Source organism: Chinchilla lanigera, unplaced genomic scaffold (assembly GCF_000276665.1).
Source record: "Chinchilla lanigera isolate Chin_1 unplaced genomic scaffold, ChiLan1.0 scaffold00026, whole genome shotgun sequence".
NCBI classification, from domain to species: Eukaryota; Metazoa; Chordata; class Mammalia; order Rodentia; family Chinchillidae; genus Chinchilla; species Chinchilla lanigera.
Genome location: NW_004955427.1, coordinates 13678856 through 13703283, shown reverse-complemented (window position 1 = coordinate 13703283; position 24428 = coordinate 13678856). Strand labels below are relative to the sequence as shown.

Below are 24428 nucleotides of genomic sequence, written 5' to 3'. Positions count from 1 at the left end.
TTTAACTCTCTCTCTCTCTCTCTCCCTATATATATATATATATATATATATATAGTTTCTTCCCATTTTACAATGTCTATTGTACATTTTGGATCTTATTTACTCTTTCAGCTTCTCGCACTAGGAGACAATATGATTTTTACATATGTGAATCTATTTTATTTCACTTATGAGTATGGCCCCAAGTTGCATCCATTCACCTGTAAGTCTCCAGTTTATCCTTCTTTATGGCTGAGTAGTGCTCCGTTTTATAAAAAGACCACATCTTTTTTATCCATTCCTTGGTTAATGGGCACTTGAGTTGTTTCCAAGATTTAGCTATTACAAATTGTGCTGCTATAAACATGGCTATCACACCCATTCTTAAGTCCCAAGAAATTTTCATTCAGAGCAGCAAAGCTGTGCAAGGTCACCTGGACACAAGCCATAAGCAGCTGCCTTTTGCAATAATGATTCCCCAGTGGAAGTTAGGAAGGGACTGGTGTATACAAATCTAGAATTGAGTTCCTTTCTCCTTTGGGAGGTATTTAACAAAGTGTTCTGATTCTTCTGTCTCACAGGTAAATACGTTTTTGTTTTCTTATAATGATTCCTCTGGATAACATTAGTAATGCATTATGTGAGAGCTTTCCTGGAATGCATTATGTGAGAGCTTTCCTGACACAGGAATCTCTATGGGCAGCACCGACCTTTGATGGAAGGAACGATGGTTACTCTGAGGTTCTTTGCTCGCTGTAGATTCCAGGTCTGATTTTCATTTTCTAGTAAAAATCAAAACAACAACAACAATAACAAAAATCAAGGTGCAAGGCACATGAGATCAGATACTAGATTCTTATCCTCTCTTGATAATAGATGTTCAAACATGTCCAGAATTATTCTGGTTGTGGAATTTTATTTTTACAAGAACTGGAAGCAAAATCTCCCCTTCCAAGCCTCCCATGCATATAATCTCCCACTGGGTTAAGATTCTCATCTTGGCCTTTTTTCAGGTGCATTTTGGTAGTTCAGATGCAAAGGAAATGAGACTGCAGCCTCCCTTCTCCACTGAGGAGAGGAGCATCTGATACCTACAGACATCTGAAGAAACAGATGCAACAATAAAAAGCTGCATCTTCTTTTAGCTTGCATTTTTTTCTAGCCAATGGAAATTTATTTTTTCCTCACATAGAAATCAAAGGATTTGTAGGACATTGGGCACTGGTAAAACTCCAGAGCTATAGACTTAAGAGATTAAAGAGTGCACTAGCAGAAATTTCACCTATACAACAAGGGGACTGTGTTACGCTTAACAGTAAACACCCTCTGTGAAACTGACACATGCATCTTCAACAAGTGGGCTGTGATTCAACTGACAGTTCATTTTACTCCCAAAGTAGTACTGGATAGTCTTCCATAACTATCTGTACTGTCTCTGAGATTCACATAATCCTTTATCTTTGGGATAAGTCATTACACCTGCCTTTCTTACAGTCTTATGAGGTATCATTTTGGCAATTGGAGGGCTGGGGATTTAGCTCAGCGGCAAAGCGCCTGCCTGGCAAGCGCAAGGTCGTGAGTTCGGTTCCTGGTACTGGAGAAAACCCAAAAACAAACAAAAAAAACAACTCGAGTACATTTTGGCAATTGGAATGATGAGCTCTACATTTTCCTCATACAAGCTTGTGGAAATGATGACTCCTAATTAATAAGTGGCTTTATCTTAGGAAACTGAACTTAGAAAATGAACATTGACCCACTGTGTGAGGTCTTTACTTCTCAGGTGCAAGTATTTTGTTAAGTGAAGAGCAAATTGTGAGAATTTACTTTCTGCGGTATGAGAGAGTATAACACTTCAAAAAAGTTGAACGGTACTGTTATTTTGTAGTATAAAAAACACCTTTAGATCTATTATTTTCTACCTTTCACTTTGTTAAATGTCTTTCAGACTACCTTGCCACGTTACTGCTGATGGACCCTTAATGAGAACTAAAGACAAGCATTTGGCTTCTCTTCCAAGTATCCTTCATTGTCTCTTACCCTGGATGAAGAATGATCCTCCGCAGGCGTAATCTTCAGGTTTTATCACAAACACCACAAAGAACTGCTCGCCGGGAAAATCCTTCTTCTGTGTGAGACATAACAACCTTGTGACGGGCAGGTAAGAAAGACAGCAGAAGAAGAGACAAAGTCCGTGGGGTTGGGGATAAAAAGAAAGGAAAGAAGAGAAAAGTAGAGCTTACCCTGGCCCTCTAACACCTTAGAAAGGACTGTCACATACTCATGACCTTCCAGATTTTCCACAGTAATTGTTACATCCCAGAAATTAAAGTAAACAGATACACTGTTATGAGTTCAATCTATTTGTTTTCACACAAGTGCTTAGAACTGTAGTAGGAGCTATATAAACAATAATGTCAGTGGCCTCTGTTTAATAATTAATACTTGTATATTGTTCTGTTTTTATTTTTAAAATATAATGATGAACAACTTTCTTAAAATAATGCAGTCAGCAGTTAAATAAATAATGCAGTTAGGGAGGCAAAGGACACAAGTCAGGAGACCTGAGTTATGTGCCTGGCTTTGATTTTCTGTCTCTGCTTATCTGTATTCTAGTTTCTTTGTCCATGAATGGAGCATGGTTGACAAGACAGCCGTTAAGATACATAATAGTTTTACAATCCCAACTTTAAAAAAGTTATTCATGAATTTCTGGTATGTTTAGCCCACTGAGAAAAAGGCCCAAGACTACAACATGGACCCAAAAGAAAAGTAAGAATTCCTTGTCAAATACATCCAAAGTACACCTGCACTGATACACTTTGTCCTTTATTAATATAGTGTCCTGGGTGATGTAAAGTTTGAGGGTCACTATTACAGTTATTTTTCTACTCTGTTTTACTTGGGACCGCATAATGCTGAGATGTTATGGAAGAAATAAATACTAAAAACAAGAGCAGATATTTGGGAAATCAAATCTGAGATCCTTGACATTGACTTGACGATTAGAAGTTTTTAGGTGTGACTTAGGTCTAAATTATAATTAACTTCTTCTCATTCTTTTCATGTTATTCAATGAGTAATAGCACCTTACTGTGGAGAACAGATGAAGTCCCAGGTTCCTTGAGTACCACCCAAAGAATAGAGTGTCTGAAAACATGCTGATATAGTGCATGAACATTTTTGCTACTTAACTACCATTAAAATAATAATCTAGTTACAAATAAAAATATGACCTATATCCCTCTGAACCTGTCAATCTGTCCACACTTGAAGTCATCTTTTGGTGACAGTTTCTGGTAAAAATTATTAGAATACATTTAACCATGTTAAGTAGGTCTCATAAATTTCACCCTAAACGGGCACCCTCCATTGGGTAGATTGGAATGTTCTGCTCATACCTCTCTAAGGAAACTGTCAAACATATGTCCCACTTCATCATGTGTTTCCAAGAATCCCCATCGGGAGAGTACTTGGCAGAACGGCATTGTTCTCCATCGCCAGGCTTTGATTCCAGGCCCAGAAATCTTCATTTTTAACCATCATAATAGAAAAAGAATCAAGATACATAGTAGATGACCACCTATTCTGGATGCCGGTCCAGTGGTAAACCGACTATCCACTGAGCATTGTCCTTGACAGTAGTGACCACAGAATCAACGATTTACCTGTAGTGTGATGGCAGCTTTCTTGGTCATGGACTGGTAGACACCATTGAATTCCACATTGTGGTCAAGATCGTACACTGGGCACTGCAGCATTCATGAGGGAGAAAAAAGAAAGCATCATTAATGTCACATTACACGCAGGTTCCGTCTGGGCCTGCCCACACAGACCTGTAGATCACAGAGCAGGGGAGGCTTTACTACACCAGAAACCATGAAAAGTCCCCTCAACCCGGAACACTCATGAAATAGTCTGCCTAGAACTTGGTGCCTTGTCCTCCCAAGTCAAAGTCAAAGTCCTGTAAAGCCAAGATCACTCTACATTGAGGTGAACTATGAAAAGACAGTCTTTGAGTGTACAACGTCTTTCCCATTTGTTGTTAACACCTGGCGGGGCAGAAAGAACTTAGTGGTACAATAGAAATTTTAAAACAGGGGCTGGGGATTTAGCTCAGCGGCAAAGCGCCTGCCTGGCAAGCACAAGGTCGTGAGTTCAGTTCCCGGTACTGGAGAAAAACCAAAAAAAAAAAAAAAGAAATTTTAAAACACAACAAACAGTAGGTTTCTATTTTTCTTGTGGAATTGATTTTCTTTGCTCCTTATCATGATCCATCCTCTCTCCTTCCCTTCTTCCCTTCCTTTCTTCCTTCTTTCCTTTACTTGGTAAGGGGTCAACTATTCTTTATCTCCCTAAATCAGTCTGCAAACATGCACTGTCCACTCAGGTGCACAAGATACTACTGTCATTATGTAGTAGTTTGGGGGGAGACACATAGTGAAAGCATGACACGCCTCCCTTTCGTTTACTCTGGGATAACATACTACTCTGTATTAGCAGGTTGAAAAGCACCAGCACTCACCATGATGTTCTGGACTGAAACAACGGAACATGGGTAAGCCATTTCAGACACCACTTTAATGATAACCGAGTCCACATCTTTGGGAAACTTGTATAGAAAAAACTGAGAATAAGAAAAAAAAGTTATAATTTTTTATTATAAGAAATGTTTATGGATTATGAACTCAAGCCATTTTCACATGAACAGGATTGCTTTCTTTCCTGTTAGGCACAAAGTTCAGACACGAATCTGTTATTTCAGTCGGCCATTCATCTCATACGTATTGGGCAACTAACTGCTCTGCCCTAGGACTCCGGGACAGACATTAGGGAGACGGTGAGTAAAACAAAGTAGCCATTTGACTTTATGGTCATACCATGTCTTTTTCTAAAGGGAAACTTTACTGTATTTCATTCCTTTTCCTACTAAGGAAGACTTCCTCCCTGCCTTTGAATGAGAGACACCTGGGATGTAAAATGAGACCATACTATTTCTGAGTGATTACTGTGAAATACGAAGCTCTACCTTGAAAAGTAGAAAAGCCTGTTCTTCAAGAATTTTGGCCACCTTCCCACAGACAATAATTAGGGCCAGACCAGTCCATCCCCTAGACCTTTTGCTAGAGGATCTATTTCCTGGTTGGGCTATATTAAGAAGACATTCAGATTCAAAGCCTTATACCCAGCTCTTGAAATATGCTTACAGTTCTGGGCAGGTTGAAAAATCTTTAAAGGTAACTTTTGAAGTATTATTGGAATTAGGAAACATTTCTAATAGAAAGAGGTTATTATACTATTTACCTGTAGCTAGATTACTAATCTATTGGCAAAATGTACTAACTCTTAAGCTTTGAACATGTTACTAACCATGAAGAAAGGGGAATTATGCTCAGTAATGATAACTGGTTGAGAATGTCAGAGGTATGATTCACATTTTGAGAAAACCAATCAAAACAAGTTTCATATTCTAGGACTCTAATAAACCTATCACTTTAGAAGAGAGGCAAAGACATTAAAATTTAAGTTTGTATTCTAACATCCCCTTCACTAATCCTGTTTTGAGAACTAGGTTAATAAAAATAGAATGTTTTTTCAATAATCTAAAGGTTTTTGGTGGGGGAGAAAAATCATCTCAAGATTCATCTCAAGCTGCTGTTTGGAAGTCTATTCCTGCCACATAACAGATGGCGGCACCCCTAAGAACCCGCTTCATTTTAGAGCTTGATTCAGATACTCATAATACAGGGATCTTCAAAAAGTGAGGAGTCTAGAATTTCCAAGAGGTGTTCCTGGTTCTCAGGAGACCCATGCTTTGCCATTCAAGAACATTATGTTCTGTGATTACTGTTAGTAATGTCATCATTACAATGATGACATGTGCATCATATATATTACATATACATCATATATATAAAATATACATATGTAATGAATGATAGGAAATGGCTTTGTGCAAGCAGCTGACATGTACTAAATCCTTATTAATAGACCAAAGTGTGATTAACCTGGTTTATCTCTAAATTACCATAAATTGCAAATCAGTGTTTTTTACCTATTACTTAATAATCCAATTTTACTAGGAAAAAGCAAAAAATAATGCAAAGCAGTGACTGCAATTCAGGCTAAAAATCACCACGTGGGTCCTGACTACCTGCTGTGTAACCAGTCAGTTTTGCACCCTGCTTTGATCCACAGGAGTAGAGCCCGACAGTGGTTGATGTAGGTTGTCTGAGAACATGCACTCATTCAGACGAGTTTGTAGGAACAGCATAGCTTGCTTGTAATCAAAAAGCATATAATCTACAGGCCAAAGTGGGAACCGTTAAGAATAAGTAAGACTTTTACAGCTATCAAAGACTTTGTGTTTTGTTTATTAGTTTGCTCTAATTATGTTTCATTCTAGTTTGGGGGTTACATTCTAGTTTGGGGGTTATTTATGATTTAATATTTAAATAATTTTTGCAATAAAAAGAAACCTTAACATGTAATTATTACTAATTTTTAGGCTACCAGCACTTCTATTACATGGTATGGTGGCTACAACATATACTATATATGTATTATAGCTCTATACAGGACAATAGTCTGGTATCTTCCCCAAGTCAGAGTACAAGTTGTTCCCCCTTCTTCTAGGTATCTCCCATTGCAGCTAATCACCAGTAGTTTCTAATATTACTTTAAGTGGTTAATATGTGTTAAGGGCAACAGATTCTGACCTGCCTCCCCCTTCCACATGGGGTGGCCATACAAATGCCCTGCAGAGGCTTCATGGCCAAGGGGCCCTGAACTCTTAAAGGATGTGTGGGAGTTGGTTCATACAGATGTAGGGGAGCTGATTTGCCGGTCACTTCCCAACTCTGTTCTATGACATCACATTAGCAGCCTGAAATCTGCCATGGTGGAAGTATTTACACCACGAGAATGGGGGGACACTACAAACCAGGCTTACTTTCAGAGATGCATTTGAGTATTTGCCTGCATATCAGTGACTCAGCAGGCTTACAACAAGTTCTTTTTTTTTTTGGTATTTTGAGACAACGTCTCACTATGCAGGTCAGGCTAACTTATGTAGCCAAGACTGGCCTCACACTCATGGCAGTCTTTCTGCCTCAGCTTCCCAAGTGCTGGGATTATATGTGTGCACCATCATGGCTAGCTTGGTTAGTAATATTTTAATACAATTTTATTATATCCAAAACAAAAAAATGAGGTGATCATTATTACCAAAGTCGTTTTATAGCTTATGGATAATTTATACTAAATATTTAAAAAACCCTGTTTTAAACTTGTTATTGTATAGACCTTATCTTTCAAAAGCTATGAAGGAAAAAATAAAGGTAACTAGAATGTTACCAGAGAAATGGCCTGAAGTAATTAACGTTATTGTTATGTATTTATTCTGTTTATGAATATGGTTTAAAGAAGAGCACATCAAAAATAGCTAATTCTCCTAATGCTTGTCAGCATTCCTGTTCTTTCCTTAAAATGGGAAAAACTAAATTGAACCCATCAATAACCTTGTAGGAATTAAACTCTATCTTATTTTTATTGTATTTTCAGTTCAATTATTTGTATATCTGTCTCATCCCCCTTCCAGTCCCTGTCCCCCTGCCCCGTCCTGTCAGGTCCATAGTGACAGAAGTTGTGTCTCTCATCCTCACTCTGTGTCCCTAGCAGCTGATACAGTCTAATGCTGTACTTCGGACATAGGAGGCCATGATTTGCTCAATGAAAGTTGAACCAAAGAGCACCAGGAAGCAAATATTTCTCCCATTTCATGCCAGTTAAAGTGACAAGATAAATGTTTGTGTTCAAAATCCCAGTGACGTGAGTAACCATCCAGAATACAAATACATCTCAAATTACAGAAGGTCAAGGACAAGACCACAAGCCAACTCTCTGATCCCACGGTTTCAGCAAGTAACATCTAGACAGTGGCTTTTGATAGTTCTTGGAACTCTTCACCTACCTGAGGCTGAGAGGGGCTGGCAGTAAAGTGAAAGGCAACATTTGTCCTGAGAAATGTAAACAGGAGAAGGGAAAAGGGGAAAAGTGCATAAAAAAAGCATAAGTTAGTGAGCAGAAAAATTATTTACAAGAACACCATCTCAAATTAAATGCAAGGAAGAGAGATTTACCTTTTGTGAAGGGAACGTGATCCTATCAAATTGATAAAACTCCATGGGGTCTTAGTAACGTCAACTCTGAACAATGATCAAATCGGGAAAAGAGATTGTTTTTATACCCTTAAATATTCATAAAGTCATTGCTACATGAGGAAGCACTTTGTTTACTTTCAGGACGCTTTGCCTTTGAACCCTCTTAAGATTCCACAATCAAGCACAGAGGTTTGGTATCCGAAGTGTGAGGAAAAAAAGAAAATGCAAGTTTGAGGGTTGTTTCAGATCATGCAGGTGCCGCTCCTAAATACTTTTGATTGATACACGGCAAAAGATCTCTTTTTAAAAAAGCGTGATGAATCGGCCATCACTACAGGATAGTCCCCAGGGATAGACACCAGCTCTTCCTGCCCGTAAGCATTTAGCCAATCGCTTGCTGCACCCTCTGCAATTCATCTCTTTAGTCGCTGCCTTTGAGGTCCACCTTTAAAGTACAAACACCACCAAAGCAATGTAATGAAGTTACTTGCTCTCTACATTGTACTTTAGTGTGAATAGCTGTATTAGATACTTAAGGCAACAACGACCCGGGCATAAAGAACGAGGGTGTGAAAAGAGCGTAGGAAGCAAGAACTGCGAGCACAGGGTGCTGCCTGGAATGAACATCTGTGAAACGGTTCCAGAGACAGGAAAACACAGGGCAAACTTCTGCTCTGTAGCTTTGTCAGGGCTGCTTGGGCTTTTGCTTTTTCTGGTTGTTGCCACACCACTGGCCTTATAGACATCACTCACACAGGCTGCTGTCCCCCAATTTTCCAGGCTGCGGAAGCACCGCCCCCCAGGCGTGGCATCCTTCCACCCCTCCAGTGTGCACCCCTGCCTGCATTTTGGGGAGTCTAAACCTGGATTTCTGAGATTCCTCTCCATCTTCTACCCCTGGCACTCTCTGAAGACTTTCTACTCCTAATGTCTCTTTTATAATAAACATTTTAAAAAATGAAAGATACCTGTTAAAAGGGGCATATTAAGACACATAAGCAAGACATATTTAACTAGAGGTGTTACTTAGAAGTCACAAAATGTGAGCACTGCTTTTAAAAGTAATGGCCACAATTTAGGCTGTTGCTGAACCGGGTTCAGAATTTAGTTTCCCCCCTGTGGATGCCGTTTTCTTTTTTTTTTTTTTTTTTTTTTGGTTTTTCTCCGGTACCGGGAACCGAACTCACGACCTTGCGCTTGCCAGGCAGGCGCTTTTTGCCGCTGAGCTAAATCCCCAGCCCCGGATGCCGTTTTCATATGTTCACTTTCATCCATGTGGAGGATTTGTTCCGCTGATGCACAGGCGAAAACTTCTGGCTTTAGGTCATCCAAGGAAACCAAAGTCAATGCCAAACCCAGCTGTGCGTCTTCCCCAGAGAGTTCATGGCCAGGGTCAGAACCCACCATGCAATGTGTGGTCTGGGAGTGCTCTTCCAACAGTCAGAGGAATACTGCGTCACCCGCTGCTACGAGGGCTACTTTTTTGTTGCCAGGTCAGTGGAACAAGGAAGACATGATTTTCTTGGCTAGCAACTGAGAGTATGAGATTTCCTGAAGCAATTTGTGTACTTTGGCCATAAACTTGGATTTTTTATGACCAGGTCCCATCATTTGAATTTCAACTGTAACACTGAATTTATGGATATCAATATACACTTCCTGGGTTTTTCTTTTCTTTATGTTTTACTTGCTAATACGATGCATAGAAACTTTGAGTGTACATGATAGAGTTCAAGCCTTCTCTTTCTCATGAAGTCAACACTATGTGGAAAATAAGCATCATGTCTGTTGGGGATGCAACAATCTGCTGCCTCTTGCACGGTCCCTTACAGAGGCAGGGAATGTTCAATTTATCAAGGGTCATCACCCACAGAAAAAGTAATTGAAACTCATGGGAACCTTTAGTTTTGGAGAAAGAAGCATCACATTTTAAATTTATTTGTTTTAAAAATCAAAACACAGGACTGGTAATATGAACAACTACTTTGAAGGCAACAATATGCAATGTAACAACCACTTGAATTCCCATCATCTTGTTTAGTGAAATTCTGTATCACTTCTAGTGGGGTTTTTTAAAATTATTTTTTAATTCTCTTTTAAAAAAAATAAACAGAGGAAACAAATGTTTGCTCAGTAAATATGAGAGACTAAAACCCAATTTGTTTCCTTCTTCTGGAAATTCAAAGAAGAGGGAGAAGGAAAGAGAAGCAGATGGAGTTGAGAAGAGGAAGATAAGGGAGGTGAAGGGAGCAAGAGGTAGAGAGGGGCCCATGGCGACGTAGAAAGAGAGCGAAGAAACATTTGTGGAAGAAAAAGGAAAGAGAGACGGGAAAAAAGGCTGAGCGGAAGGAGGGGGCGGGGCAAACGTTCAGCAGTTCTGAGGTGCGTCCCTGAGAGCACTACGATGGTCACAGCATCTTCCTCATGTTTTAGCAGCAAGCTCTGGGCTCAGGGCACCATGGTTGTTCCAAACCCCACTTTGTTTGTTGAAGGAAATGATGCCCTATTACTCCCTTGGACTATGGACTTCAGAACAGCGTTCCTTGTTATCTCCTGACTACCATCTGTCAAGGGCTCCCTTCACTGCCCTAACCCCTCCTGCAGCCTTCTTGCCATCTCTAACCCCCTAGCGTCATCCCCCTACCTAAGTATGAACTCTGTACTCATGCACTAATTCCATCTTTTCTACCCTTCTCTGGGACTTTGCTTCTACAAATATCCAACTGTCCTATGAATTTAACCTGCCCTGTACTCTGTCATTTATAAATATACTCTAGCCTCAACCATTTTTTTTGTCTGTTTATTTTTGAGACAGAGTCTCACTGTGTAGTGAAGACTGGCCTTAAACTTGCCTATGTAGCCCAGGCTGGCCTCGAACTCATGGCGATCCTACTGCATCAGCCTCCTGAGTGCTTGGATTATAAGTATGCACCGCCATGCCTGGCTTTTCAAAATAATAACCATTTTGACAAAATTCCACCCTTGTTCCTGTTCCTGCCTTCTCCAATGTCATCCAACATCCTTTTCCTCCCTAAGCAGCATCTTAAAGAGCATTCTGCCCTCATCTGTCATTCAATCTTTCCTGTTCCCGCTGACATCAAGTTTCTTTCTGCATTATCTCCTTGAGATCGCCTTTGTTGAGGGTAAGAGTCACTCATTTTCTTAGTCCATCTGAACAACTGTAACAAAATACCATAAATTGCTGCTCATATTTTTGTTCACTTTTGCAGTGCTGGAAATTGAATGAGGGTCTTGCACATGCCAGGCAAATGCTCTACCACTGAGCCACACGTCCAACCTCCTGGGTGCTTTATTTATTTATTTTTAATATGGAGCACTTCATGAATTTGTGTGCTGTTATGGTTTGTGTCTGTTTTTTTGTTTGTTTTTTGTTCTTTTTCCGGTACCGGGAATCAAACTCACGACCTTGAGCTTGCCAGGCAGGCACTGTGCCGCTGAGCTAAATCCCCAGCCCCCATGGTTTGTGTCTGGATGTCTATCCCAAAGTCTCATGCAGTCATAGGGCAGACCTTTAGAGTTTATGATTGATTCATGATCCAATGTTGGGACTATGGGTGTGAGGGCTACACCTGTCCTGGGGCGGATAGTTTGCATATGTAAGGGAAGGAAAGAGGTTGCTTGCTGCCACTCCTCCCTTTTGTTCTGGCTGCTTTTGCTGTTTTCCACATCCATGAATGGTTGCCCTCTGCCATGTGCCACTGGGCCTTGGAGCCAGCCAAGTATGGACTGAAACCTTCACAGACTGTGAGCGAAATAAACCTTTCCTTCCTTAATTTTGGGAGTCAGGTATTTTGTCTCAGCAATGAGAGAAAAATAACCAAGACATGTGTTGTCCTTGTGCAGGGGCCATGCTAATCGTCTCTGTATCGCCTCAATTTTAGTATATGTACTGCTGAAGCGAGCACCTGGGTGCTTTTTAAGTGACAGAAATTTACTTCTTGAAGCTCTGGGGAATGGGAAGTCCAGGATCAAGGAGCTCACAGAGTGGTGTCAGGTGGGGGCCTTTGTCCTTATTGCTGGTGGCTTCTTGCTGAGTCTTTTTGTGTGAAAAGTATGAGGGGTCTCTTTGATAAGGACATTCATGGCATTCGTGAGGGTTCCACCCTCATGACCTCTTCACCTCCCCAGAGCCCTATCTCCAAGTACCATCACCTTGGGTTTTAGGATTTGAACATATTGATCTGGAGTTCACAAGCCTGCAGACCACAGGATCTTCTAGTCACTAAATTCGGTGACTTCATCCACAACTATCTTTACCTGTCTGTGACATTTGACATTTGGCAATCACTTCTTGAAATACTTTCCTCCTCTTGCTGATATGATCTTTGTTTCTTCTGTGTGTTCTCCCACATACCTGGCTGTTCCTACTCAACTTCTTCTCATAGCTTTTGTTTCTCAAACCACCCCTTAAATGAGACTGTTACCCACAGCACTAGTTTCGGTCTTCTCATTTTCTTTAGCCACATGCTTGCACGAATGCATACAAATTCATTTGCCATAAATGAATTTGTACAAAAACATAGGTGACTGTTACATCTCTAGGTTCAGCTCAGGGTCATCTCCTGGGCTCCAGTGACAGAAGAGAGACCTTCCACTGGGCTTCTGCACTTGCCCACCCTTCAGATCCCTTAAACTCCACATGCTCATGATGAAATGCACTGTCATTTCCTAATCCTGATCCATTATGTCTTCTTCACAGTGATCCTCACCAGACCTCCAGCATCACTGCAGGAGTCATTCCAGACTCCTCCCTTTCAACCACCTTCCATAGATGATCGATCTCCATGTCCTTCTCATTCTATCAGTATAAAAGGAGCCTGGATCGATCTGTCCCTATCCAAAGCACTATCTTTGCCTAAGTAAGTAAGAAAAAAGTTATCAGTAAGAAAAAAGTAATATAGATCTTTACTGTAGTCACCCCCAAAATCCCAAGGGATGATTACATAGTAAGATGAACAGCAAAATTATTTAAATGCCTTATCTAATCTATTTCTTCAAGAACTCTACTTTTCATAGTATGGTAGCTGTGCTATCTCATTGCATATTTTCTCTGATAAAAAAATTAAAAGTAAAAGTCTCAAGATCACTACTTAGAAGGCTAGAAGAGGATCAAAACTTGCAAGTATTAACCCAGGACTATAATTCTTATTCTGCCACATTATATTGTTGAATTTGTAAATTATCCTCATGTATATTGACTCTTTTCTTCCTTACAACTTTGTTGCTTTCATTATGTTCAGGTTCTAATCATTTAAATTTTTTCTCCATTCAAATAACTTTCTATTTGTTCAAATGCCTCTGCTCCAAAATCATCTTCCTCTACTCCCAAGTCGTCTTCCACATTCACTATGGTCATCTCTAAAATCTGATCTGTTCCTTTTATTCTGCTCTGTAAAATCCTTTAGAGGCTCCCATAACATGGAAGGTAGAGTCCCAACTCCCTGGTCCAGCATTCAATATTATACAGATCAGGCCAGATGTGGTGGTGCATGCCTGTAATCCCAGCACTTGGGAGGCTGAGGCAGGAGGATCACTGTGAGTTTGAGGCCAGCCTGGGCTACAAAGTGAGCTCCAGATCAGCTTGGACTGCATAGTGAAACCCTGCCTTAAAAAGACAAAAGAAAATGAAAGTACAGATCATGGTTGGGTACAGCCCATGTCTCCAGCCCTATCTCCTTAACTGCACCCGGGTCCAGTGGAGCAGCCTTCCTGCAGTGTTTCTATGCACTCAGTAACTCAGAGCTCATCCTTGACCATCTCACTGGCACACACACAGCACTTTGCTAGACTTCTGTACTCCAAAGTCGACACGTCCAAAGGTAATATTATCACTTCTTCCTCCCCTCGTTAAAATTTTCATTTTCTCTTAGTGACACCATGTATAAGTTACAGCATCATTCTTGATTCTCCTGCTTTTCTTCCCCTCACATCTGGTCAAGTTGTCGATTTCACCTTCTAAATTCTTCAAGTCACTTTCTCACTTTATTTATTCTGACCACTGCATCCACCTTCTAACTTCTGTGCATCTAGGCTTGTCTCCTTCAAACCCATTCTCTGTCATGATGTAGACAACTGTAAATGTCTCAATACCTCTTCCATGCTTCTCCCACCCTGTGATCAGGCGCTCCTGCTCCAACAGCCCTTGCTGTTCTCTGCCTGCAACTGCACATTCTTGCCACTCTGAACAGAGCTCCTGGAAATGAGCAGTGGCAGAGCTGTACACGTGTGTGGAGGGGTGGGTAGGTAGATGGCAAGAAGTACTGTTTTAAGGCAGAGTTGTTTCATTTTTAAAGCTGGAGTTCTATAAATAAGTGCTTTGTAGGAATGAGAAACATTCAGGGGAGCATAAAAATAGCAAGGACAGTTTTAAGCAGAAAATAGACCTAGAATGCTATGGTGAGAAGAGCTTGGAACTGAGGTTGAATTTATCTTGACTTTGCCCTTTCCTAGCAGTAAGAGCTGGGACAAGTCACCTAACATCTCTCAACACCAGATGTCTCATTTGTAAAAATGAGATAGGTGGATTACATTCCTCAAAGTCCTTCAATTCTTAAAATGTTTGATTTTAGAAAAAAAAAAAAAAAAAGAGAATTCCAGAATGCGTTCCACATATGCTCTACTCTGCCACTTGAAAATAGATGACGGAAAATGCAATATTATGGATTTTGAGTTAATTCTTCAGTGTTTCTCTTAATACCTGGAGTCCATTTCTTACAGTCTTCAGCTCTGCTCTGTGATCATTCTCTTCTGGATTTCTAGGTCATCGGATATAGATGCTGCTGGACAGCAAGTAACAGCAAAGCAAGGAGGAAGAGATGTGTACATTTCAGCTACTGCTGTTTCTGAGGCTTAGCTTGGTGACCTAAGAGCCCTAGTCACTGTGTGCATTCTGAAATGCTTTCAGTGTCTGTCTGCTGAGGCTAAGTCATATGAGAAGAGGCAGACACAGAAAACCACGTGACAGAATAGATTTGCAGTTTCGCCAGCATAGATGGCGACCATTCACTAACACTTGCACAGAGTTGCAACCTTATGACTACAGGTTCACAGTTTCCTTCTTCCAAGGATTGAATTATCTCTTAAAAATCCAGCCCTACAATTTTCAAGTGCACTGAGACCAGGTGATAGTGACAGGTTAAGGACAGGGAGACCAGTGAATAAAGTCAGTGCTTCTCTGAAGCTTCAACTGAACTCTGTTCAAATAAGATACCAACGCCCCCACCAAATGCATAATCACTGATTCTCGTATGATTTAATATGATAAATGTATTTTAAAATAATAAACTTAATCATCATGTTTACAGATTGCTTTAGGAGGACTCTGGCTAAACAGTAGAATCACCCAGGGAATTTAAAAATATAAAGTACTCAAATCTCCCCTCTAGAGACCCTGATTGAATTAATCTGGGTGGGTCTTATCTACCAAAGAATATGTTTTTAATTGTTTTTGGAGAGAGAGGTGGGAAGGAAGTGATCATGGTTCTTAAAATTATCACATCACCTTTTTCAGTAGCAGAATTAAAGGGAGGGACTTGGAACTAATGGCTGTGGCTACTTCTCCAACTTTCTGAGCACTCAGGCAGCCATTTATCCATCTGTTTCTGTGGGTGTCTATGATGCCAAAGGGTGTAGAGAAAACCAAGATAATTATTTGATTTCTCTTAGCAACTCCACTGGCTATAGACCTCTTTATAAATTGCCTTAGGAAATTTAAAGAGGGCTTTATAACAGAATAGAACATACTGATCAGAAAAATAAGCTGAAAACAAGGTACCACATAGTATTTTAAATATTCTGATTTTTTCAATTAACTTTATTTAAATATAACAAACATACAGTAAAGCACACGTTATAAACATTTATTGGAGTGTACTTTCATGAGGTAAACAGAGCAAAGTACTTCTTATTTCCTACTCACAGACATCACTTTTTTTTGTCTTTTTTGAGAAGAGTCTCACTATGCAGTTCAGGCTGGCCTTGAGCTAACTTTGTAGCCCAGGCTGGTCTCAAACTCCCAACAATCCTCCTGCCTCAGCCTCCCGAGTGCTGGGATTACAGGCATGCACCATCGGGCCCAAGTTAGCTATCACTACTTTGTCTCTTAATATTACAGAATAGCTTTGCCTTTTGATAAACTTCATGCAAATGAAATTAAATAGCACCTATTCCTTTTGGCTGGCTACTTTTGCTTAACACTGTGAGATTTATCTATGTTGGTAAGTATAGCAATAGTTTGTTCATTTTTATTGAATACCCATTGAATGCATATCACAACTGGGACTGACACTGCTTTGTGAGGCCTTTCAAAGTACATATAGCACATTGGTTGTGTATGTGTTTGTGTGTGTGTGTGTTTAAAAGGCATAGAGAGATTTATTAGGCAGAATATTAAAAGTACACACTCAAAGAAATAGACTGTGAACCCTCAACAGGGAGAGAGGAGCTTATAGGCTGGAGCTGGGAATGTTAATGTGTTTTTGGCAGTGGAAATCTATGAAATTTGTGAATCTATATAAAATCCATGCTTGGTTTATGGAAAAAAGCAATGGCCCACCCACAGGTAGAAAGATAATGGCTCACTTTACAGGAGAAAGGCACAGGCTGAATTTACCGTACTTTTTTTTAAGGTGGGTGACCGATTTCCCTAAAAAACATTCTTTGAAGCCTTTGAATGTGTTTATCTTAAGGTTAGGTTTCTGCCCTTTACCTTACCAACTATGCTAATTTATGGACTTGTAGTTTCTTTAAGGATACTGAATGTGACTGGTTTGGAAGAAAAGAAGCATAAATGAGCCTAGAGCAGAGATGGTGAACTCTTTAGAAATGAACGCCCACTGTAACCCCAAACGCACTTATTTATTGCAAAATGCCAACACTGTGTTAAACCTGAATATTGAGGTTTTAGTTTAGAAAAAACAACTCACGCATTAGCAACTTTTGTCTTAAAAGAAAAACACACATGCTGTCATAGGTTTGCACACATGGCCTAGGGAATACCAATATGGAGAAGCTTGTGTAACTTTGTGTCCTGAAGTTGCAGGGTTCTTACAATAATTTTTAAATTACAATTTTCCTTGTCTCTTTCCTACCTATCTTTATTTCTTCTATCCTACCTCCTTCCCTGTGCTTCAAGAGTTCAAATGAAATTTCATTATGATTTTAATTTACATTTCAGACAGCTAATAAGTTGTGTTTATTTTCCATTTGGGGAGTTTCTTTAGTGAATGTCTAAGATTTATGCTTATTTTTTTCTCAGTGGGGTTGCCTTATGCTTAAAAGACAAGGACAAAATAATCCTGGTGACCCCGGAGAAGGACAAAGACACATTTCTATCAACATTCCTAAACCAGAAGGGGAAAACAAAAATAGTGATAAAGATATGAAAAATAGTGTAAAGTCTTCCTTAAAACAAAAACAAAAATTTCCTTGAGGAGTGTGCAGTGATTATCCCACAAAAGTATGAGTTGCAGATTCCTCCAAGTAGAGTGGTACAAAGAAGTCCACTGCTCCTCCCACCAGTTCCCTGCTGCCTCCCTCTTGCACTGAGTAAGGTCTTGCTGTGCATCAGAGTTCTGGAGGCGCTGGAGTGTTACGCTAAGTGGGCAGTGCCCTTGAGTGCTGATGTGTAGGGGTGGAAGCCGACTGCAGCACCTACACACAGGAAGAGCGGACAAGCAAACAGAGAAAGGCCACGTGAGTTCTGCTTACCAGAGCTGGAAGTGCTTGATCTTGGTGACCAGCAGTTTGTACGGGGCACCAAGTGGTGCCATGGATGCTATGTCTACAAATATGAGCTGCTCCAAAGGTCCTGTTTCATTGGTTGCTTTTGAAGGACATAAAGTGCGGCTGACTTCCTGGTAGCTGTAGCTTCTCTGGTATCTGTAGCAGCCAAAGCCAATATTGGCAAGAACAAGAAAGAGACTCTGAACCAGCAGGTGTGAGCAGAAGCTACCTCACTTTACTTCTCTTCAAGTCTGCTTTCAAGCCTTCATGCTTTCAGTTGCAGACTGGACCTACCGGTAGCAATTTCAGGACTAGTACTGTTGGCATGGTGCTGCGTGACTAGTGATAGGGACATGAAGAGTGTCCTGTGCTGACCGGGCAGTGTCTACATTCCACTATATCGTCATAAAACAACTAGGTCATTCAATTTTTCTGCCCTTCAAACTTCCACTAAAATAGCATGTAAAGAAATCCCTGGGTCTAAGGCAAAGCTATTTTAATCCTAGAAATTCCAAACCTTTAAAAATGATGTCATATCATACTAGGTGCCCATTTCTGTATGCCTTCTGGGCCTTTTCTTATCAGTGTGATGGTGTCTTATATAGTTTTCTCCTGCAGACATGTAAATTGCATGAGGCTTGGAACTTTTCTCGTACTGCTGTATCCTCCACACTTACCTCTTACTAATGCTCTGTGAATGTTGTTGAATTAAGGTGCACACATGGTGGGCATTTGCATGGGGGAAGAGTTGTTCACTTAGGTTGACTGCGGGACCTGGCATTGTGAGTGGTTACTGGATGATCCCTTATCCAACCATGAGCTACTGAGCATTATCATAGATTTTTAAAGTGATAAACATTTTGGAATTCAATTAGGATGGAAATTGAGCAGAGATGAATAGATCAGGATATGCACCATGACAACTGTCTACACCTAACATGTATAACAGATCAACATTCCCATGTCTGATTTTTTCTTTCACTGGGGAAAAAAACCAATTATAGAATTACCATTTAGGACTTTTTTTTTCAGTGCTGGGGACTGAAACTAGGGGTGTTCACTGAGCTACGTCCACAGCACATTTTTACTTTTTATTTTGAAGGAAAGTCTCACTAAGTTGTTAAATTGCCTAGACTGGGCTGGAACTTGGAATCCCCCCACATCAATTTCCCAGACTACTAGGATTATAGCTAGGTATCACCATGCCTGGCTGGTCTAGGACCCTTAAGAAATGCAGATGTAAACCAGTAAAGCTACTTGGTAAAAGATCACTTACAGCCCTTGGAAGAGCAGAGGAACCTGCCAGGACAGCACCTCTTTCTGCTGGCGAACTACAACAAGGACTGGGTAGTCAAGGTTCTCAGAGGAACTGTTCACGTACACCCGCACAGCGGTCACCTGAATGGCAGAGCAGGAAGAAGTAAGGCAAACCACACATGTATACAAACACACATGTACACATGTTCACACCCACATAGGCACACAACATAGACTCATCATATCTGAGGCTCAGGAAAACTTCAATTTCTGACCTTGGCTTTCCACAATAAATAATCCAAATGCCCTAGTTGTATCTCCCCATTTGTACTGTAACCCAAGCGTGTTTCAACCTTGATTGTCCACTGAAATCACCTGGAAAATTTTAAGAACCTAAAACAGAATTTCAAAAGTTTAAAATTCAGATCCAGTTGGTCTTAGGTCAGGATCCTTCTAATAGCAGGCTGAGGAATTTTAATTGAGTAGGCAACACAAGGTTTTGAGGAAAATTCCAGAGCAGGAAAAGAAAGGATATATCGATGGTCTTTTCTTGTTTGAATATAATTGTAAGAGATACAAACATATTTCTAAAATACCAATCTTCCCATTAATATCCTACAAGACCTTCAATTGCTGGTAAGCTTTAATTTGGTTTGCTAAACTGTTTTGTGTTTCAAACCCCAATCTTATGGCCATGCTTTATTAAACCCTAACAGACAGTCTCATTTCCCACCACCACTACCACTAAATCATGATCCCTCCCAGGAACCAATACTGCATGGGCCCAGGGTTCTCTGCCTGGCTCTAAGGTATAAACCATCCATGGCACAGAGGCTCCTTGTGAATACACAAGTCAACTCAAGGATTTCCCCCCATCATGTTGGTTTACAGGCAGGTGGTTGAACTATGGCCCTGAAACTAGATGGTTTTGGGGGGTTTCTTTTGTTTGTTTTTTCAAACTTTACACTACCTTAGGCAATATGGAAGAGAAAAAAAAGAAAGTTAAAAAAAAGTAAAATTTGATCTCCCACATGCAATTTTCATTTACTCCCTCTTGAAAACCCTATATTAAGAAATAGGCTGAGCTGCCTGCAGACACAGAATCAGGTAGTCCTCGATCTGCTGACATCATGGTTTGCAGCTGAATGCTGAGAGAACCAGGTATTTCCCATCCACTTCCTGGGGGCAGAGCAGGCAACCCATGACCCCGCTGCCACTACAGTCTGAGTCTCCACCCTCCATGTGCCTGGTGCAGACAAGAGATCTTCACTCAGAAGGCCCACGAACTGCTAACACTAGGGTTCACATTTGGGCCCTCCCTGCATGGGCCCTGTGCCACCTGAGGTACTAGAGCAGGCAGTCCATGAACTGCTGGCACCACAATTTGCATCTGGGTTCTGCTTGTGCCCTGACCTCCTGGAGGTCACAGACACAGGCGGTCCATGATCACCTCAAGTGCAGCCCACATGTGGCTCCTGTGCATGCCTTGAGCTGCCTGGAGACACAGAATCAAGTGGTCCACAAACTGTTGACCCTACGATTTGTATCTGGGTTCTGCCTGTGCCCTGAACTGCTGGGGGACACAGGACCACTAGTCCATGATTGTGCCACCAGTGCAGCCCACTTCTGGGTCACACGCATGCCCTGAGCTGTGAGGGGATGCTGGATCAGGCGGTGTGCCATCGGCTGACATCACAGATCATGTCTGAGACCTGGGAGAACTAGGTATACTTCACCATCTGCCAGAAAACCCCAGACTAAGCAGTGCATCTCAGCAGACACTGAGGGGCAAGCCTGACCACCAGGAAAACTAGTGACTTTTGCTGAGCTGCCAGGAAAGAGGGAGACTGAATGTTTTCCCTCCAGCATCAAACATGACAAGACAAAGGACTAAAATGCAATCTCAGGCATCCACCTCACTCAGAACAAGCCCAGGAGACATTGACACAGGAGAACTTGGCAAACACACACCTGAAATTGCTGAAATGATTGCAATGGAAGTAAAGAAACAACTCCATCAGGCCATAGAAGAGATCAGGTCAGAAATAATCTCTCAGGTAAAAAAAATGAAATGACAGTAATAATGAAAGAATTGCTCAGCACATCTAAAGAAGAAATATATATATAAAAATAAGTGAACATAGGCAATGGATGGAATCATTAAATGAACAATATAGGAATGAACTAGAACACATGAAACAGATTCAGAGAGACACCCAGGAAATCAAAGTTCCCACTGAAAGTTGGCAAAACTGCTTGAATGAAGCTGAAGATAGAATTTCGGATTTTGAAGACAGCATGGCACCTAGTGATCATTAAAGAAAGGATCTCTTAAAATCAACAAGGAACCAGGAAAAATCAATTCAACAGCTGCAAGATGAGGCAAAGAGGATTAATGTAAGACTAATAGGAGTCAATGAAATGGCAGGAAACAACATAAATGGCATAAAAAGAATATTTGCAGAAATAATAGCAGAAAATTTCCCAAGCATGGAAACAGAATCTGATATACAGGTAAATGGGGCATATAGAACTCCAACTAGTCATAACCAAAATAAAACTACACTCAGACATATAATAATCAAGATCCTAGATTTCCAGCAAAAGAACAGAATCTTAAAAGCTGCTAGAGAAAAGAAACAGATTATCTATAAAGGAAAGCCCATTAGAATCACAGCAGATTTCTCAACACAAACCATCCAATCAAGAAGAGCTTGGAGTGAAGTATTACAGGTCCTGAGGCAAAACAGCTTTCAATCAAGACTGATATATCCTGCCGAACTATCCTTCAAATTCAACAGAGAAATAAAATATTTCCACGACAAAGAACAACTGAAAAACTTCATGAGTGCCAAACCAACCTTACAAAAGCACTAAAAGATCTTCTAGACAGAGGAAAAAAAATAACTGCAATTTCAAGAACAACAATAGAAAGGAACCCTTAAGCAGAAGAAGCAATAAAACAGGTAGAAAAAGTAGGAAACCAATAGCAAATAAATAATATGACAATGATAAATCAACACATATCAGTTATAACCATAAATGTAAATGGCCTCAATTCACCAGTCAAAAGAAACAGACTGGCAGGGTGGATTAAGAAACAAAATCCAATGATGTGCTGTATACAAGAAACACATTTTACTCAAAAGGAAATCCATAGACTGAAAGTCAAAGGGTGGAAAATAATTCTCCATGCAACAGGAACCGAGAAAAAGGAAGGTGTAGCTGTTATGTTTGCAGACAATGTAAACCTCAAACCGAGAACAATCAAAAGAGATAAAGAAGGTCACTACATACTTGCTAGGGGAAAACTGCAAGAGGAAGAGATAGCAGTCATAAAAATGTATGCACCAAATATCAGAGCACCAAACTATATAAGACAAATCTTAACAGACATGAAAACTCAAATAATTAATAACACTATTGTAATAGGGGACCTCAACACCCCTTTGACACAAAGAGATAGGTCAACTAGGCAGAAAATTAGTGAAGAAATAACAGAGCTGAACCAAATTTGTGAACAAATGGACTTATTAGATGTATACAGAGTGTTCCACCCAACAACATCAGAATACACATTTTTCTCAGCTGCACATGGTACTTTCTCTAAAATAGACCATATTCTAACCCACAGAGCATACCTACCTAAATGCAAAACAAGTGAAATTATCTCATGCATATTATCTGACCATAGGGCAATGAAATTGGAAATTAATGACAAAAGAACTTCAAAAACTCCATAAACAATTGGAAATTAAATAACAACCTCCTGAACAACCAATGGGTCACAGAAGAAATTAAAGAAAATTAAAAAATACCTACAAACTAACAAAAATATAGATACTACTTACTGGAATCTGTGGAATGCAATGAAAGCAGTCCTCAGAGGGAAATTTACAGCAGTGAACTCACACATAAGGAAAACAGAAAGAGAACAAATAAATAGCCTAATGTTGCATCTTAAACTTTTAGAAAAAGAAGAACAGGTCAAGCCCAAAGCTCAAAGAAGGGAGGAGATTATAAAGATCAGGGCAGAAATTAATGCAACTGAGACAAAAAAAACCCTCCAAAACATAAATGAATCAAATAGTTGGCTCTTTGAAAGAATAAATAAAATTGATAACCCCCTAGCCAACCTTACCAAAAAAAAGGAAAAAATTCATATTCATGCAATAAGGAATGAAAAGGATGAAATCACTACAGATACTACAGAAATTCAAAAGGTCATTAATACCTACTTTGAAAATCTTTACTCTGATAAGATAGAAAACTCAGAAAAAATGGACAGATTCCTAGACATGTACAAATTACTAAAGTTGAATCAAGAAGATATAAAATTCCTGAACAACCCAATATCAATTAATGAGATTGAAAACGTGATTAAAAACTTACCAACAAAGAAAAGCCTAGGCCCTGATGGATTCACAGCAGAATTTTCCAAGAAATTGGAGAAGATTTAATACCAACACTCCTCAAACTCTTCAATGAAATTGAAAAGGAAGCAACTCTCCCTAACTCATTTCTGGAGGCAAGTATCATACTAATACCAAAATCAGAGAAAGACTCAACCAAGAAAGAGAACTACAGACCAATCTCCCTAATGAATATAGATGCAAAGATACTTAATAAAATACTAGCAAATAGAATGCAGCAAATCATCAAGAAAATCATACATCATGACCGAGACAGATTCATTCCAGGAATGCAGGGATGGTTCAATATTTGCAAATCAATTAATGCTGTACACCATATCAATAGAGCCAAAGACAAAAACCACATGATCTTCTCAATAGATGCAGAAAAAGCTTTTGACAAAGTCCAACATTAATTCATGATAAAAACCCTACAGAAAATAGGAATAGATGGCCTTTACCTCAATCTGATCAAAGCCATCTATGACAAACATCATACTAAATGGACAAAAACTGAAAGCTTTTATTTTAAAATCAGGAACAAGACAAGGATGTCCACTGTCACCACTGATATTCAACATAGTTCTGGAAGCATTAACCAGAGCAATTAGACAAGAAAGAGAAATAAAAGGAATAAGGCTAGGAAAGGAAGAAGTAAAACTGTCACTCTTTGCAGATGACATGACACTTTACATGGAAAACCCCAAAAACTCCACAAGAAGACTCCTTGAATTAATCACAAATTCAGCAGTATAGCTGGATACAAAGTCAACACCCAAAAATCAATAGCATTCCTATGCACAAACAACAAACAGACTGAGAGAGAAATTAAGGAAACCATACCTTTCACAATAACATCCAAGAAATTGAAATA

The 24428-nt window shown here is 39.9% G+C and overlaps 1 protein-coding gene across 1 annotated transcript in view; it reads right to left on the bottom strand.

Annotated features, from left to right (window-relative positions):
• Sidt1 (SID1 transmembrane family, member 1) overlaps positions 1-24428 on the bottom strand; it is a gene marked incomplete at its 5' end in the record, with an annotated part of 98768 nt that overhangs the window by 44700 nt on the left and 29640 nt on the right. The window contains 7 exon segments of the mRNA XM_005386616.2: positions 690-761; positions 2020-2107; positions 3648-3731; positions 4505-4606; positions 7952-7997; positions 17871-18041; positions 19162-19283. Of these exon segments, the coding sequence (XP_005386673.2) occupies positions 690-761; positions 2020-2107; positions 3648-3731; positions 4505-4606; positions 7952-7997; positions 17871-18041; positions 19162-19283 (685 nt within the window).